At 36.8% G+C, this 12,663-nt stretch overlaps 2 protein-coding genes across 2 annotated transcripts; one reads left to right on the top strand and one right to left on the bottom strand.

Annotated features, from left to right (window-relative positions):
• Window positions 1–763: 763 nt before the first annotated feature.
• Window positions 764–7,852, top strand: GCK72_012985 (uncharacterized protein; the record flags this gene model as incomplete). The annotated part of the gene is made up of 11 exons (XM_053729553.1): window positions 764–833; window positions 1,547–1,662; window positions 2,174–2,260; window positions 4,083–4,660; window positions 4,704–5,024; window positions 5,069–5,189; window positions 6,343–6,458; window positions 6,507–6,619; window positions 6,670–7,228; window positions 7,272–7,592; window positions 7,642–7,852. 11 exons carry the CDS (start codon window positions 764–766, stop codon window positions 7,850–7,852), a joined length of 2,613 nt encoding a protein of 870 aa, XP_053584325.1.
• A 1,354-nt stretch (window positions 7,853–9,206) lies between these two features.
• On the bottom strand, window positions 9,207–10,796 carry GCK72_012986 (uncharacterized protein; the record flags this gene model as incomplete). The annotated part of the gene is made up of 6 exons (XM_053729554.1): window positions 9,207–9,417; window positions 9,466–9,538; window positions 9,903–10,397; window positions 10,449–10,561; window positions 10,609–10,724; window positions 10,773–10,796. The coding sequence occupies 6 exons, from the start codon at window positions 10,794–10,796 to the stop codon at window positions 9,207–9,209; spliced, it is 1,032 nt and encodes a 343-aa protein (XP_053584326.1).
• Between the last annotated feature and the right edge of the window lie 1,867 nt (window positions 10,797–12,663).

Consider the following 12,663-nt stretch of genomic DNA (forward strand, 5'->3'; position numbering starts at 1 on the left):
TTCATTATAAAATACACTTAATACATATTTAACACTCGAAAAATCAGAAAACTCAATAACTCCAAAAGAAAAATAAAAAGTTATTTTTTGGAATTTCAAATCACGATCAGGAAAAATTAATTATCGAAAAAATCATGTATGAAACTTTTTTCAAAAAACTTATTTTCTTGTTACTGGATGTTTCAGCTATTTGTCAAAAAAAAGTTTATTCAAAACGGATACGATTCAGCAGAGTTAAACATGAAAGTATGAATTTACCCTCACTCATGCTCGCTACTGTAGTGCCTCTTAAAAACACAAAACACCAGTACAGGTTTCTGCTAGAAGGGTGTACGCATTTCTAGAAGGTTGTACGCATTTCTAAAAGGTTGTTTGTTCTCTTCAGAAAACTTTTCATTCAAGAATGATGATGCTCACTCTGATACCAATCTGGTCAATTTCAAATTAAATTTCTCCCCTAGAGTCTCTACTAAACCGCACCTGGAAAATGTTTTTTTATCCAAAACTGACAAACCGATAGTGACATTAAAACATCTGATGCGAACAATGAACAATTCTCAGATTCAATTAAATTATGCTGTAAGTGACGTCTTCTGACGTCGAACTTTCAGTATTATTCCTGGTTTTTTGAACTTTAAAGAATGAATCATTATCAACGATGAGAATGGAAATCAAACGTAATCAAACAAATTTGTATTAACAAAAACGGTTTTGAAAACTATAAAACGCTTCATAAGGTTGACAAATTCAGTTATTTGGTATCATGCGTTCTCTCAATTTTTTCTATCTGATTCTGATTATTCTACTTGGAGCCGGTGCAGCTGACGTGCCAGGTAGGCTTGTATGACAATAACTAGAGTGACGTGTTGACACGGAAATCGAAAATTTTTGTTCCGGAAATTGCGAAAAAAAAGACAACGAATGTCTTGAGAACCGAAAAAGTTGCACATGTCTTCCGAAAACAACCGACTTGACATGATTTTCATTTCATTTCGAAAACCGAAAAAAAATTTTTTCCGAAAACCGAAAACTTTTCTTTTCGGAAATCGTGTCATTCCGACATTTCGGTTTCCGACACGTTTCGAAAGAAAACCGACGGTTGTCATGACACGAGATGGGCGTGGCCTAGTGGCCGAGAAAACTCCGCGCGTGTATTTCACGCGCGAAAACACTGATTTCGAGGAATTTTAAACGTTTTTGGTGGTTTTGGTGAAAAAACGTCTACGCGCGGATACACGCGCGGAGTTTTCTCGGCCACTAGGCCACGCCCATCTCGTGTCATGACAACCGTCGGTTTTCTTTCGAAACGTGTCGGAAACCGAAATGTCGGAATGACACGATTTCCGAAAAGAAAAGCTTTCGGTTTTCGGAAAAAAATTTTTTCGGTTTTCGAAATGAAATGAAAATCATTTCGTGCCGGTTTTTTCATGATTTTTTTCCGAAATTTTCGACATCATTTCTTAAGGTTCTCGTCGAAATTTTCGGCGACTACTGTTTTCGACACGTCACTCTAACAATAACTATAATCCCATTATTTTTCTCTCAGAATGTACTGGAACAGTTCAGTTCAACCCATCAAAGAATCTTGATACTTTAATCTGGTACCCAACTAATCCTTCTGTCGCACCAACGTTTCCTATGAACTACGAATGTCTTTACCAGGTAGAACTAGCATAAATAGTTTCATGTGTACATACTGCCAAATAGAGTTCCTAATCATTAGTTAGTCATTTTTCGTCATGCGATTAATGACGTAAAATGATAATCAAAAAATGATAATCTTAAAATCTCAGTGTAATTTGACTATCGGAAATGAAAAAACAACTATCGAAACGACGTAAATGATTAATTCCGATACAAAAACAACTATTAAAACGACGTAAATGACTGAGAAAATGAGTTTTCATTTAAAAATTTTTCTGACATTCTTCCTTTTTTCTGCTCTAAATACTCACGTTTCGGCTATTTACGTTCATACTATTTCGACTATTTTTTTAAAGTTTTGACGAAATAGCTGAATCGACTATCGTTTTCGTCATTTCCAAAATTATTATGACTATATCGATAATCATTTCCTTTCGACTAGTTGACGTGAATAGTATAAATGACTATCAGTTTAAACTGATTTCGTCATTTATTTACACTGACTAGGAACGTTACTGCCAAATTTAAGATCAATGTCCCTCAAGGATGGAGTTCGTATATCGAACTAAAATTCCTGCCGACTACAAATACAACTGCAAACAACTCAGTTGTTCAGGTTATCGATTTTAATCAGAGAGCTGAAAAGTGAGATTTATACTTGTATACCCTAACTGCACACCTTGTATTTTCAGCATTTATTATACTGGCTATGACCAATTTTATTTCATCGCTCCAGGAGGAAGAATCAAAATCTCGACAAAAGACACATCTGCTCAATTTCAGTTTTCGGTTCAATGGTTTTCCGGTATATTTTATTTTGGAGTTATTATGCATCGTTGATTGATTTTTTCTCAGAATTCAACCCGAAGGATCTTCTTCCTACTAATGGAATAGTTCTGTCTGTCCGTCCGACGCTTTCCCCTGAATAACTTTTTTCTCTCTGAACCGTTCCAAAAGATGTTTGGGGTATAACCATGAACCTCCGAGCGCTTCAATTTTTTGGACCCTGGGTGTCAGATTACTGTAGGATTACTGTAGCTACCGTAACCCAAAAAATGAAAAAGGGTTCCAAACAGAACGAGGGGAGACCAGACTGGGGTGGTAACAACCTTGACCCCTCAGCATGACATCCAAAAAAAGTTGGATCGGTTACTGTAGGATTACGGTAGTTACAGAGTTTTGAAGATTAACAGTCGAATCTGAATACCTTGGAAGGTTCAGATCCCCACTGATCAAGTACGTTGATAAATTTTTTAACTCTGTAGTCCCGTACTTTTCCTCGAGACACTTTGCAGGATTTCCACTGCCATACCCCTGAAAGGGTACTGTAGCTACAGTAACCCAAAAATCGGAAAAGCAGGTTAAAACTGAAAATACGAGGCCCATACTTTGGTTGTGACTCCCTGGGCACCTTAACACAATACTCCAAAAAATTTGAGCCAGTTTGGCCGCAACATCCAGAAATTCCCAAAAGTTTCCAGAATGTTCCAGAAACTTCTTGAAACTTTCAAAAACTTCTAGAAACTTCCAGAGAGTTCTAGAAAATTTCAGAAATTAATAGAACCGTTCAAAAAATTATAGACTTTTCCAGAACCTTCCAGAAGATACCAGAAGATCCGGAAGTTTCAAGATTTTTCCAGAATTTTCTAGAAACTTCCGGAAACTTCCAGAAATACTTCCGATTTTAGAATCCAAATATTTGGGAATCTTCCAGGAAATTCAAGAAATATTGTTGAAATTCGGCGGCAATTCAAATATTTTGGAACCTTCTAGAAACCTCTAGAGAAACTTTTGAAATTCGGCGGCAATTCAAATATTTTGGAACCTTCTAGAAACCTCTAGAGAAACTTTTGAATTTCAGCGGGAATTCAAACATTCTGGAACCTTCTAGAAACTTCTAGAGAAACTTTTGAATTTCAGCGGGAATTCAACTATTCTGGAACCTTCTAGAGATTTCATTACACGAGTTAGTTTCAGTGCTTTGACTACGGGTAAATGGATGTAATCCAGTTTTCCCTGAACTGCCCAAAATTGTTTTAAGCGGCAAAGCGGTGCACTCAAAAAGAAATCATGAAGCAACAGTCCACAAAGTTGAAAGGAAGAATAAGACTTCCGAGGAACCATCTCAAATGTCCATGTTATGAAAAGTTCCGGTTTTTGCATTGCTGTATTGTCGGAGAAAGTAATAAACGTAGTAAAAGGGTCATATATTCACGAGGAGTTCTTTGGTTTAGTGAAAACACTTTTATCGTTTTTTGGTGTTTTCTTAAAGTTTAGAAAAAAAAGTCAGAGAATTTTTTTCGGCAGCATCCTCAGCAAAAATGAAAGAGAAAGAGAGTGAATCATATGAACATTACATTAATCTGAAAAATTTATTTGGATTCAGAAAATGATTTCCAGCAACTTCTACTCACAACCTTCAAGCCAACTAAATCCAGCGAAAATCGCGGCGTAGCCGCGAATTTTCTGCTGGTTATGACTATGCAAACGTAACAGGATTGGATACCCAGCCTTACGTTACTGACCACTTATTCCAAGGAATCCAAGTGACCGCTGAATCGAGAGTTTCCATTATCGCAATACCTTCTAGTGATCCTTCGTACCGTGGAAGTTATATGAACAAACTCAGGAGTATTCTAATTTTCGATGGCCCTAGTGTGAATTCCACTTGTCTTGGTACTGCTCTACAGCTCTTGCACAGTAACCGGCAGTACGTGACATCTGGAAGAGTCGTCACAGTGATTCCCCTCCAAAAACCAACTTACCCGGATTACTACCAGCTCATGTTCCAAGATTTCGAAAACACGAAGGATATTACTGAATACCGTGGTGTTTCATGTCAAGGCTACTGTGATCCGATAGTAATGGATGGGTCCAAAAGCCCCTCTGCGTTTTCCACGTTCTCAAATTATGGATTTGCAAATGATTGTCTGATGAGTGTTAGTGGAACCGGTAACTTGGATGTCTACTATGGTGGGAAGACGGATTCAAAATCTAACTTGATTGCTTCTTACTCGTGAGTGTTCTTCAGTTATCAAAACCTGTATTCTGTGTTTCAGAGAAGCCAGCAATGAGTTAATGCTCCCACAACTGTTTCGAGGCGTCGTCAGAACTTATGTTCTTACCGGAGGCATCGCTACTGTCAACATAACTCACAATCTTGAAATTTGTCGATCTATAAAAAAGAATCAAAAGGGATTTATCACGTCTCCTTTCTACAAAACTGGAATCACGTTTCCTTGGTTTGGCTATGATTCGATAAATGTTTACTCTGATACTCCGTACAAATACACATTCAATATTCAAGACGTCGACTTATCGAAAAACAGCAGTCTCCAATTAAGTGTTTTCAATAATAACTCAAGAGCATATGACATCGTGTGAGTGGAATTTTTGAAACAATTGAATATCCCTTGATTGCTAGATACAATGAAATCAACCTTCCATCTCTAAATCAATCAGTAAATGCTGTTGGAACTCGTTGGACTATCATATACGCTTGTAACAAAACAGGAGACTACTTCATTAACTACGATGTGGTCAAAGTTAATTCGGCACCCTCGTATTTATCTAATTTCCCAGTTACTGTTTTATCGATTTGGATGCTTTTGAGGATTATTTTTTGATCCGGTTTCTAAGATTGTGATCGAACGATTTTTTGAAAAAAATCATGCCAAGAAATAAAGTGTTCAGTACGTTTTTGGCTTTATTTATCATGGTATTGAAGATGCATTTCTCGTGGATTGATTGAAACAAGTTATTTAAAAACAGAAAGCACCAATAGAAGTTTCTGTTACTCCTATTTATTTTTCAAGCTTGGAGCAGAGAGTTTATTTGAGCAGAGTAGAGAGTTAATCTTAAAACATCAGTTCGGAAGTTCGGAGAAAGAAAAAACCTTGTGAGACAAGGAAGACGGCAAGCTGAACAAGGCCCAGGGAAGACCAATTTCGATATCTCTTTAGAAAACGCTTCATTCAAAAAAGATGAGGGTCACTCTGAAACCATTTTGGTTAATTTCAGATTAAATGTTATTCTCCCCTCTGAAGTCTCTGTTAAACCGCACCTGAAAAAATGTTTTTCATCGAAAACTAACAAACCGATAGTGACATTGAAACATGCGAACATTTAACAATTCTCAGATGCAATTGAATTATACTGAAAGTGACGTCTTCTGACGTCGAACTTTCAGTCTGATTCCTGGTTTTTTGAACTTTAAAGACTCTAGTTTGAATTAAACAAAAGTTTAGTACACAACGCGCTCAACAAAATTTCATAAGCTTCAAGTTGATAAGAGAGAAAAATGAATCATTATCACCGGTCGTTGCGAATTGAAATCAAACAAAATCAAACAATTTTGAATAAACGAAGACGGTTTTGGAAACTATAAAACGCTTCAAATAGTTGACAAATTCAGTAATTTGGTATCATGAGTTCTCTCAATTTTTTCTGTCTGATTCTGATTATTCTTCTTGGAGCCGGCGCAGCTGACGTACCAGGTAGGCTAGTATGACAATAACTATAATCCCGTTATTTTTCTCTCAGAATGTACTGGAACAGTTCAGTTCAACCCTCCAAAGAATCTTGATACTTTAATCTGGTACCCAACTAATTCTTCTGTCGTACCAACGTTTCCTATGAACTACGAATGTCTTTACCAGGTAGAACTTACATAAATAATTTCATTGGTACAAATTTAAGATCAATGTCCCTCAAGGATGGAGTTCGTATATTAAACTTAAATTCTTGCCGACTACAAATACAACTGCAAACAACTCAGTTGTTCAAGTTATCGATTTCAATCAGAGAGTTGAAAAGTTAGATTTCACACTTGTATACCTGGAATGCACGCGTTGTATTTTCAGCATTTATTATACTGGCTATGACCAATTTTATTTCATCGCTCCAGGAGGAAGAATCAAAATTTCGACGAAAGACACATCTGCTCAATTTCAGTTTTCGGTTCTATGGTTTTCCGGTATATTTTATTTTGGAGTTATTATACATCGTTGAATTATTTTTTCTCAGAAATCAACCCGGGCAGTTATGACTATGCAAACGTTACGGAATTAGATACACAACCATACGTTTCTAACTATCTGTACAAGGGAAACCAAGTGACCGCTGAAACGAGAGTTTCCATTATCACTATACCACCAAGTGAATCGTACCTTCTAGAAACTCATTTAAAGGCACTGAGAAGTATTTTGATTTTCGATGGCCCTAGTGTGAATTCCACTTGTCTTGGTACAGCATTGCAACTTTTGAACAGTAACCGACAGTATGTGACATCTGGAAGAGTCGTCACAGTGATTCCTCTCCGACCACTATCATATTGGAGTGACAGTCAACTGATGTTCCAAGATTTCGAGAACACAAAGGATATAACTGAATACCGTGGCGTTGCATGTCAAGGCTACTGTGATCCCATAGTAATGGATGGGTCTAAAACTCCATCTGCGTTTTCCACGTTCTCACCTTCTGGATATGGAAATGATTGTCTGATGAGTGTTAGTGGAACCGGTAATTTGGATGTTTACTATGGTGGGAAGACAGATTCAAAATCTAACTTGATTGCTTCTTATTCGTGAGTGTTCTTCAGTTATCAAAACCTGTATTCTATGTTTCAGAGAAGCTAACAATGAGTTAATGCTCCCACAACTGCTTCAAGGCGTCGTCAGAACATATGTTCTAACTGGAGGCATCGCTACTGTCAACATAACTCACAATTCCGATGTTTGTCGATTTATAAAAAAGAATCAAAAGGGGTTTATCACGTCTCCTCTCTACAAAACTGGACTCACGTTTCCTTTCTTTCGCATTGACTCGATATGGATTTACTCTGATACTCCGTACAAATACACATTCAATATTCAAGACGTCGACTTATCGAAAAACAATAGTCTCCGCTTAAGTGTTATCCACAATAAATCACGTGTATATGACATTTTGTGAGTGAAATTTTTTGAAACAATTGAATTTCCATTACAAGATTTCTAGATACAATGCCACCAACCTACCATCTCTAAATGAATCTGTGAGTGCTGTTGGAACTGAATGGGATATCAAATACTCTGGGGACTATGATAGGATTAATGGAGGCTACTTCATTAACTACGATATGGTCAAAGTTAATTCGGCATCCTCGTATCTATCTAATTATGTAGCGACTGTTGTATCGGTTTGGTTTTTCTTGTGCATGATGTTTTAAATAAAAATTTTTGAACAACTTAAGGCAATGAACCATTTCTAATAAATTCCCAGTTTTTGTGGCTTCTTGTGACCATTTCAGGGCTGGCTTTAGTAATCATGGTATTAAATAAGTATTTTATGTCCGTTGGTTAAAATTTTTTCTATTTGGTTCAAGAAAGTCGCACGGAGTACTATCGTCGGGCAGTATGGGAATGAAATAATCGTTCTTGAATTAACATTTCTTTTGATGGTTCTGTTTTATGTATGGGAACCTAACGTTCCTAGTCAGTGTAAATAAATGACGAAATCAGTTTAAACTGATAGTCATTTATACTATTCACGTCAACTAGTCGAAAGGAAATGATTATCGATATAGTCATAATCATTCTGGAAATGACGAAAACGATAGTCGATTCAGCTATTTTGTCAAAACTTTTTAAAAAAAGTAGAAATAGTACAAACGTAAATAGCCGAAACGTGAGTATTCAGAGCAGAAAAAAAGAAGAATTTTAAAGAATTTTTAAATACAAACTCATTTTCTCAGTCATTTACGTCGTTTTAATAATTGTTTTTGTATTGGAATTAATCATTTACGTCGTTTTGATAGTTGTTTTTTCATTTCCGATAGTCAAATTACACTGTGTTTTTTAAATTATGATATTTTGATTATCATTTTACGTCATTAATCGCGTGACGAAAAATGACTAACTAATGATTAGGAACTCTATGGGAACCCAACTGATGGTCTTGAAAATTTACGTCAAAAAGAGATCCATGAAACATCCAAAGCTAGATCTGAAAATTGTTCGTTGAAAATGGGAGAAGCACAGCAGAGAATTAATCTCAATTACATCAGAACAGAAAAAGGAAAAACGTTGTGGGACAAGGATTTTCATTTATTGTTTCATTTATTTTGCTGGCATAAACCAATCTGAACAGCACCTGAGATTTCAAAATTTGCTGTTTTCCATTCAAAATATGTATGTAGCAGACTTTGGTTTCACTTTTACAGTACAATAATTTGTTTGACTTCAGTCTTGATAGCTGTGATGACGTACTAGAATCCGTTCTAGATGTTTTTCCAACGCACTTTCATTGTCATTTTGGAGAAATAAAAAATTTTATAATTCAAAAATTGTCTGTTTCCGCTAGTCGTCTTCCATTAGTGCGAATGTTTTTGCTAATCACCTGAACTACGGTGGAAATGACGGCGGTTCTAATTAGTTTGAAAGCTACGAAAAATAGTTTCGGCAGAATTTTTCTGTCTCATCTGACGCCAATATTAAAAAAAAGCATTGAGAAAAATATATAATGCTAAAACACTTTATTCCTTGCCATAATATAATCGTTCGATCATAATTTCAGAAACCGAATCAAAAAATTACCGCCAACAACATCCAAACCGATACAACAGCCGCTACGAAATTAGATAGATACGATGGTGCCGAATTAACTTTGACCACATCGTAGTTAATGTAGTAGTCTCCTTTCTTTATATCGCCACCAGCGAGAAATTCGATGAACAATTGATCTCCAACAGCACTCATTGGTTGATTCAGAGATGGTAGGTTGGTGGCATTGTATCTAGAAATCTAGTGATGGATATCCCACAGTTTCAAAAAATTCACTTACACAATGTTATATACTATTGAGTTATTTTTGATAACACTTAACTGGAGACTGTTGCTTTGCGACAGATCGACGTCTTGAACATTGAATGTGTAGTTGTACAGATCAGGAGGCCGAATCCATATTGTGTCGAAGCCAGACGGAAGAAAAGGGAGTCCAGTTTTGTAAAAAGGAGACGTGATAAAACCTTTTCGATTTTTTTTATAAATCGACAAACATAGGAATCATCGTCATTGTGAGTTATGTTGACAGTAGCAATGCCTCCAGTGAGAACATAAGTTACGACGTTGCCTCGTAGCAGTTGTGGGAGCATTAACTGATTGCTAGCTTCTCTGAAACATAGAAAAACATGTTGTGATATCTGAAGAACACTCACGAGTAAGAAGCAATCAAGTTAGATTTCGAATCCGTCTTCCCACCATATTAAACATCTAAGTTACCTGTTCCACTAACACTCATTAGGCAAACTTTTGCAGATCCATAACTTGAGAACGTGGAAAACGCAGATGGGCTTTTAGACCCATCCATTACCATGGGATCACAGTAGCCTTGACATGAAACACCACGGTATTCAGTTATAGCCTTTGTGTGTACAAAATCTTGGAACATCAGTTGACTGTCACTCCAATATGATATTGGTTGGAGAGGAATCACTGTGACGACTCTTCCTGATGTCACATACTGTCGGTTATTGTTAAAAAGTTGCAATGCTGTACCAAGACAAGTGGAATTCGCATCAGGGCCATCGAAAATCAAAACACTTCTCAGCCCCTTCAAATAACATTCCAAATTTTTTGATTTACTTGGTGGTATAGTGATAATGGAAACTGTCGTTTCAGCGGTCACTTGGATTCCCCTGAACATATTTTCAGTAATGTACGGTTGCGTATCTAATTGAGTAGCGTTTTCATATTCGTAATAATCCGAGTTGATTTCTGAGAAAAAAATAATTCAACGATGTATAATAATTCCAGATTCAAGTATACCGGAAAACCATTGAACCGAAAACTGAAATTGTGCAGATGTGTCTTTCGTCGAGATTTTGAATCTACCTCCTGGAGCGATGAAGTAAAATTTGTCAAGGTCTGTATGATAAATGCTGAAAATACAACGTGTGCAGTCAGGAGATACAAGTATAAATCTCACTTTTCCACTCTCTGATTGAAATCGATAACCTGAACAACTGACTTTTTAGCAGCTGTATTTGTTATTGGCATAAATTTTAGTTCAATGTACGCACTTAGTCCGAGAGGGACATTGATCTGAAATTTTGCAGTATGTACATATGCAACTATTTCTGCTAGTTCTACCTGGTAAAGACATTCGTAGTTCATAGGAAACGTTGGTGCGACTGAAGAATTTGTTGGGTACCAGATAACATCATCTTTACTAATAATATTCAACAGATTCCGTCTGTGTATTTATTTGTTGGCAGCCATAACTCCCTCCGTAGTGGACCGATTTTTATGAAACCTGGATAGATGTATTGGAAATGTGTCTTAGTTGATGCCCAAACTTTTCTTTTTTTGAAAAAATTGATTTTGACATCTTCTGGAGACGATGCCGATTTCTACAGTAAAAAGCGTTGAGAAAGGTGTGTCCCGACAGGGTGGTAGAAAACTCAAAGCTACTGACTCGGTGTTTCTTGACTGCATTTTCGAGAGCGCCCCGACCCCGCGAATTTGGTGTAGCGGTCTACGTAGATGACTCTTACGCATGGGGTGGTGAGTTCGTTCCCGCCAGGTCGACAATGTTTTTTTTTATGGTTTTTTGTTTTGATAAGAAGATGGACAGCCAGTATACAAAAGATGTGAATAACTGTTATAGTCGAGGTTTCGTATGGCAAAACGGTTGTGACTTTTTTTGACACGACCACACCTCTACATAATGAGTGCTTGAGTTCCATCTTTGACCGTGTTTAAAATTGCAATCACACAAACGCCGAGCCAGGAACTGATGGCAGTTAACAATAAGACTTTCGTCCACAGCTTCATGAGGGAGAGAGGCGGCTTTGCCGCCGATCTTTCAAAAACTTTAAAAAACACTGTAAGTACATTATTTCCGAGTGCCTTGAGAATTCTCTATAAATTTGCACCCCGATAGTTTTGAATTTGTTCTTTTGAATGATAATAGTCAAAAAGTGCAACTCAAAAGTTGGATTTTTTGCTTCGAATGTTTTGCTCATTTTTTGAAGATGTGAATAGGAAAGACTCCAAATTCCTAAGTTTCAGTAAAAAATGTTCAAACCGAGAAAAAATAGTAGAAAAAATAACCGCAAAATGATTTCGGTAAAGGTTTCTCAGTCTGAAACCGAAAAAGTCATGCACTGTATTCAGTACGATTAATTCTGAGACCTCAAAAGTATCCACCATCAAAGAAACGCCGGAGGTGCTGTTAAACTCCTAAACTTACTAGAAGTATAATGAAAGAAAGAATACTACTCAAGAAGCAATGGTGATTTGTGAATAAAGGACTCAGTCAAAGCTCGGTTATCTTTAAAAAATGATAAATTCTAGGATGATGGTTTGTTGAAACATGATCTTAGTTTGCCATATTCAGAGGAGGGAGGCGGCATTGCCGCAGATCAGTCAAAAGTTTAAAAATATTATTTAAAAATCACTTGATATTTGAGGAGAGTAAAAGGAGAGTTTCCAAGTTCATGTTCTTCTAAAGTAGTGCTTTAGATAAATAAGAACAAATGAATAGAGTTGGTGAAGTGAAAAATCGCTCAAAATCCATATTATATCAGGGTAGAAAAAGTCCCTGAGATTTTTTTTTCGAAATCGCATCAGAAAAGAAAAGACTTTACAGTTGTGCTTTACCGGAACGGACTGTTCAGCTAATAAATCAACCATCAAGTTAAAAATACAATCTAGAAGTAGAAGAGAATTCTGAGATAGTAGGGACCAAATGAAAAGCGCCGCAGGCGCTGTAAAACCCAGACGGGTCGTGTAGAAAATGAGGTTGAGCAGCCGTCGGGCTGCGTTAATTTAGCATTAATTGGAGGAGGGAGGCGGCATCGCCGCCGATCAGTCGATAAATTAAGAATTTATATCTGAATGACCATGAATGTTACTTTTAGTGAGGAAAACATAAGAAGAAAGTTGCCATTGGTATGCTCTGCTCTGCCGGAACGGACTGCACGGCAAACAAAAAATGATTAAAAGTTACATTCAATTCGAAAGAAATAGGAGGAATTTT

Source organism: Caenorhabditis remanei, chromosome IV, assembly GCF_010183535.1.
Source record: "Caenorhabditis remanei strain PX506 chromosome IV, whole genome shotgun sequence".
NCBI lineage: Eukaryota > Metazoa > Nematoda > Chromadorea > Rhabditida > Rhabditidae > Caenorhabditis > Caenorhabditis remanei.